The sequence below is a fragment of the Aspergillus terreus genome, genomic scaffold, assembly GCF_000149615.1.
Source record: "Aspergillus terreus NIH2624 scaffold_17 genomic scaffold, whole genome shotgun sequence".
In the NCBI taxonomy this organism is placed as follows: Eukaryota; Fungi; Ascomycota; class Eurotiomycetes; order Eurotiales; family Aspergillaceae; genus Aspergillus; species Aspergillus terreus.
In genome coordinates this window covers 51,879-57,878 of record NT_165940.1, presented here as the reverse complement: position 1 = coordinate 57,878, position 6,000 = coordinate 51,879, and the positions used below count along the sequence as shown (strand labels likewise).

General features: G+C 45.3%; 2 protein-coding genes across 2 annotated transcripts; both read right to left on the bottom strand.

The window, feature by feature from the left end:
* Positions 1 to 337: 337 nt before the first annotated feature.
* On the bottom strand, positions 338 to 1,038 carry ATEG_10233 (uncharacterized protein; the record flags this gene model as incomplete). Its single annotated transcript, XM_001218580.1, has 4 exons — positions 338 to 471; positions 542 to 705; positions 760 to 847; positions 984 to 1,038. 4 exons carry the CDS (start codon positions 1,036 to 1,038, stop codon positions 338 to 340), a joined length of 441 nt encoding a protein of 146 aa, XP_001218581.1.
* A 935-nt stretch (positions 1,039 to 1,973) lies between these two features.
* On the bottom strand, positions 1,974 to 2,996 carry ATEG_10232 (uncharacterized protein; the record flags this gene model as incomplete). The annotated part of the gene is made up of 1 exon (XM_001218579.1): positions 1,974 to 2,996. The coding sequence occupies one exon, from the start codon at positions 2,994 to 2,996 to the stop codon at positions 1,974 to 1,976; it is 1,023 nt and encodes a 340-aa protein (XP_001218580.1).
* Between the last annotated feature and the right edge of the window lie 3,004 nt (positions 2,997 to 6,000).

Sequence of the window (6,000 nt, the reverse complement as noted above, 5' to 3'; positions counted from 1 at the left end):
CTACCGCTGGCCTCCCATTCAGGAGACCAGCGAACAGTCAGTGTACCTATCGCTTGATTACCCTACCGCAGCTATTCTGGATACGGGACTCCTTAGAAATAAGCGTATTGAATTGTGGTGGCGATAAAGACATGTTGAATGAAGAAAGCAGATGTTTTGGTAAGAAAAGGCGCGGCTCGATAGTCGTAAAAAACATTACTGCCTTCTTCTTCCCCACTATGGCCACAGCGCCCGGTAAAATTGGAGAGTGGTCTTCAAAACTACTGCCATGTTTGTAAGTTGACCACATCGAATCTGTCCTCCATTTTGATCATGCGATATCTATGACTATTTATGACTATTTCACATAATACGCCAAGTCTTCCAGCAGTACCTCACGCTGTGTCGTCCCATTCCCCATAAATCTAAAGCGGTTAGTGGAATCATATTCTATATCAAAATCCTCCACGCGGAAACCCTCAAGGATCTCTGCTATCAATGTCAGTCACATGGACGGAGTTGGTCGGATGGGTGACATTCGTGCCCGCTCTATGTTACTCACCTTTATAGTGGATGATGCTACCCCCATACATGGCGGTAACCGCACCATCCCTTTTCCCGCCTTTGAACCAGCTCCGGCAGCCTCCAGTCCAAACCGTGCGCTTCAGGATCTCCTGTGTATACACATTGTAATCATCTAGAGCATCCGGTTTGACACAGATGCACCTAAGTCACGCTGTTAGTGCGATTTTGCATGGGCACACAGCAACCAGAACGTACTTGATGCCCTCCGACACGATTTTCTGGCACCATCTCAGAATCCAGTCGGAAGTCGAATCTATCGCGGCAAGTAAGGAACCGTGTGCAACTGTTGTGGTTAGTACTACACGCGGGGGCAACAAAGGATCAGGCCGGATACGTACTCGGGCAATTTGGCGGTGGCCCGCAGATCTAGTACTGCGGGTTGCGGTGCGCTGCGGGTTATTTATCTAGAACCCGCAAACCCGCGCGGGTTGAATTCTGACCCTGCGGGTTGTACCCAACCCGCACCGCGTGCATCCCTAGCCATTAACACATCCTTAAGAAATATAATAGATATTAGAAAGAAAATGGCTCCTTATAGAAACCTATTTTCCTTTATTCTTAACTCTCTGGGTGCTTTTTGTTATGGGACGAACGGAGATGGATCTTCCTATCTAAGCGTGCCGTACAAACAAGAAGGAATAGCTGAAGAGCAGGAAGTTGGGCAGCGGTCAGACGTCAACAAATAGGGGAAAGGCGGTGTATGGTGGCAGAATAGCCCTATAGCCCGTAGGGCTAAAGGTTCCAGCGAGGCCCTGCCGAGCTCCAACCTATGGTTCGTACAGGGCCTGTAGAACCCATAACATAAATAAGCAAGATATATTATTTTTAGCGCCAAGAACGGTTAATCAGGTTAACCTAATCTCTTTTTTTTTATACCGCGGTCAGGTAAAAATAAGGTACTTAACCTCACCGTTAACCTGCGGTCAGGTTATGCTGGAGGTCCTTAACCTCCCCTCACCTGGCCATTGCCCACTCTAACTGGCTCTTGCAACTGTAAAGTTAGAGAAACATATACAAAGTCTTATAAATCGACTCTGTTAGCTATATCGAAGCCGAAGAATATAGGGACTTAGCAAGACTACGCGACGAATGAAATACTGCTTGTCACAGTATCGACATCTGCTCAGAAGCAGACAACCGCCTCAAGAAGAATATTATTATTAAGAACAATGTCACTGGCGACACTAAACGATTTATAATATCGACCAACAGAAGTATTATTCGTGGTAAGAAGAGCTAGATCGGAGGCCATCTTAGTAACGCTTCCGTGCAACAACTGTCGCGGGACATAGCAACCATCAATATTCGGCATATTTTCAAGCGTAGACAAAAACCCCGGCAAATGCTCCTGACAGTAAAACAGGAAGCGATCAGCCCTCGGAATTCCCAACCCCTGCAGTGGCTGCAAATTAAAGAGGGTTGCGACCACATAGGAATCCCCAATCCATTTTGCTTTCTATAGAATCGATTATCTTGCGAAAGCTCTGGAGGTTTTTGCTGATCTCCTCTTGGAGGCGGAGGAGTTTATCGATCTCCTCTAGAAGGCTATTAAGATTTTTGAAGTCCTCCGCGGGGACTTCTCGCTTGATCCCTTCCAGGAGTTTTTGTATGTCGTCGAGGACGTCTTGTTTGATTTTATTAATCGACTGTGTATCGGAAATCGGTTGAATACCATCGATCTGTGCGCGAATGTCTTGAAGGACATGAATCTGCCTTTGGAGGACTTGACTGATCGTTTCTTGGAGCCTCTTTTTAAAAGGTATGATCCGCACCCAGAGTTCTTGTTGGTCGTTATAGATCGGCTCTTGCAGGTTATATTGGGAGTTATGGATCTGCGCGCGAATGCCTTGTTCGAAAGTACCGATCTTTACTTGGAGCACTTTTTTCAAGTGGTGGAGCTGCGCCCCAAGATCGTGTTGGTAGATATCAAACTGATGTTGAAGGTCCTGTTTGAAGTCCTCTATATGTTCCAGAATATTATCGGCCTTGTTTTTGTATTTTTCTCGCGGGTTATTATTCTGCCCGTTGGGGTGTCGTTGGAACTGTCTGCGAAGATGTCGTTCGAGACTTTCCATTTGCGCGCTGAGGTGTAGTTTAAGGCTACAAATCTGCGCGCCGAGGTGTCGTTCGAGACTATCAATTTCCGCCCAGCCGGGAAGCACTGACTCTTCGTCCCGTTGGTTTTTGTTTTCCTTCCTTCTCTGGTAGAAGGGCTGTAACACGATCACCAAAGCAACGACACCTGTATTGGTCCCGGCCAAAGCTGTAATTGTAGACATAGGATGGTATCCTTTTGCTGCAAGTGCAGTGATTGTAGTTCCTAGTGCCACTTGCACTATGAAGAGGACACATAGAAGGCACAAGCCATGGTAACCGACATTCTTCGTGCCTTCATCATATTGTCCACTGCTCTTTGTGTTGGACGGACACATCTTTTTTCCACTAACCTATGTCGAGGAAGAGGGAGACTGCTCTATCAATGGAAGCTTGGTTTGATGCTTAAATCTCTGATAAGTTCGAACGATTATTTCACGATCCGCTGACGTTACCACAGTCAGTAGGGAATCCGTGCCATCATCGTGAATCTTATGAGAGGACTATTATGCCCAAACAAATGCGTACGTTAGTTACAAAACTAAATGATAACTGAGTTAACTACAGTATTGTGTGACATAACATCATACAAGCGGGCTAAGGTTAACCAGTTACAAATGATGGGATCTAGAACACCTACACAACGTTTCTAGGTTGGTCTTTTGGTCCGTTTTTGGCTCAAGTCAATCGTGTTTTGTGACTAGCCGAAGACGTCATGACCTCGTGGTTCAAACATCAGTTGAATTTAACTTTACGAGAACGGTGATAAGAGCTCCAGTTTTCTGTGGACCAAAGGAACTATGAATGCAAATCAGATATTATGTCCTGAGTCTATCAGAATGGCGGTAAACAGGATTTTTTTCAGGAATATCCAGGTGGGCGCACGTCAAAACTGCTTGAACAGCTTAATGACTTATAGCAAGTAGGCAATTCTCCATTCTCCTCGGAATATTGTCCTCTTTATACTTTTCATTCTTTGTGTGATTATGACAGCATTTGCGGCAAAGGGCTACGCCACGACAACTGCTGTAATAAGTGGTTTACAGACAACTTTGGGCGTTATTCGACTATTGTTGGAGTCTTAAGAAGTGCCGGAGCAAGAAATCAGTATGTAGTCCTTGCTTGCGCCAGATCATGGAAGCGCAATTACTAGTCGGTTAGCTCCCTGGGTCTCCAATCTTCAAACTGGTATTTCAATCTTTCTCCCAGATTTGTTGCGATACCACCCATTTGTTGGGAAGTTGAGGAACACAAAGATAAGCAATCAGGATATTCTGTCAAACTGCTGATATCGGCATCACTGCGCGAAATACTGCCAAATCCGGACTGTAGCAAGGACTTGAATTCATCTAGAGCTATCAAAAACAGTGACTCTATTTATGGCCTGCTTTGGCTGCTATTTCAGACCACTGGGCTTTGGCTTGGTATGCTAGAAGGAGGTGCAGGGGCTGTTGACCATAGCCTGGAAGGGTTTGAGCTCTTGACTTGGGGCCTAGGGCCCTTGGGACTCTCGATCTGCTCTCGGGAACCTGATACTGCTAGTAATGTCCAAGGATATATAAGCACATACGTTGCTTGAGATTAATCCAAAACTCACATGGAGACTGATAAAGAAAGGCAAGCCTCACAAGACGAAGGTACTGATACACAATTGACACATTAGACAGCCCTCCTTGCTCGTAAAGTCCCAGAAACATTCATGTAGTGGATTCTGTACCTTGCCGATCATGTGCTCTTTTCACTCGTTCTCAACTTCTTCATGAGGGCACGATTTGCGGAGGCTGATAGCGGGTTGTTGTAGGTAAGATTATGATGAAACATATGGTGAGCCCACTTCGCCATCTGAATGCTGGATGCGAGGAATATGGCGACTGCCAGGTGCACGATTCGAATGACGACCACTTGTACTTGGGCTAGGAAGCCGAGCCCCAGGACTGGAGTGGTCGTCCACTTGATTTTTGCTCTTGTCTTCCTTGTCTCTTCCTTTCCGACGGAAGACGGAAAAGCGGACCGGCTTAAGGAGATAATTGGAAATTTCGAACATAAGGCAGCTCATACAAGGTCAATCAATCCATCAATCAATCAAGATTCTATTAACCTGTTGTAGCCTATCTATTGAAGCGATTAGCTATGCAGGCGCTTCGCCAAATGAAGTAAGAATCTGGTATCCGAACGCCTGGGAAGCCTATATAAACCTAGAAATACAGAAGAGACACAGAAAATTGGCGTATAGCTATATTAAAAGCGAAAATACTACTAGACTCGCCCGCTACGAGGCGAGATATTTCCCCTGCGCCATCCTGCGCGTCTAACACCTATCCCACTCTATTCTATATAGTTGTTCTATTAAACTGACGCAATTCCGCACCTAAAATAACTCTTTCTAGGCAACTGGCTCGTTCATTCTAACCATCGTCTTCTATATCTATTCTAGAACCCGATGAAAAACTTCTATATTCCTAGGCCTACTCCACGTCCCCTATATCGGTGTAGCGGAACTGGTTAAGCAAGTCTACTTAATGTATAAATTCAGCGATATAGCGGATTGCCTGCGGATTAGGTATAAGTGCGTTATAGTCTGAGAGTTTTCTCTAGAGCCTTTCTATATTATATAGTTTATTAAGTACAATTTTGCGGGCTTCTACATAGTTTAGATACTATAGGAGAATATATTTAAAATTCTGGGACTTTATTATACTGCGGCTATATAGACCGGAAAACTAGTAGAATCCAGGCTACGGCTCATTATGCTGAACTTCGCCCGGACTACTTGGTTCTTAATCAGCTTCTTGCCGAATGTTTCCCAGTTAATAGCGTGTCGGTAGGCATCCTCTACGCAGACCCGGGTCATGCGCAGCGACGTACAGGCGAGCTACAGATATTTATAGTTAAGATCTGTTTTTCATTAGGGGTGAATTCGTTTAAAGAGTATTGCGCGTATCTTACTGCTTATAATAATCGGGAAGCCTTTGTTCTCCTAACCTAGCAGGTTGAAAACCAGTACCTCGACCTAGTTGAATTCGACGCATATCAATCCTGGGGGTAGATTAGTATTGCCTGTTCAGAATAAAATAAATACTATTTTACTATTACATATACTACTGTTACGGCACCCTTGCCAGTCAACTAGTTGAGGGCGGCCACGCTAGGCAGAACCGCTGGGCAATGACAACCGAACCCCGCAACAAAGAGATGCCCGCGACTCAGCCCGAGGCTCAGTAATCATGACCTGAGCGCTAGGCCTAATCAGGAAAGGGCGCACGGAATTCAAGTACGTATGTACCTCTACGAACTTGATTTTCTGGGACCAAGGAAATTACCCAATCAGGACTCGTGGTATAT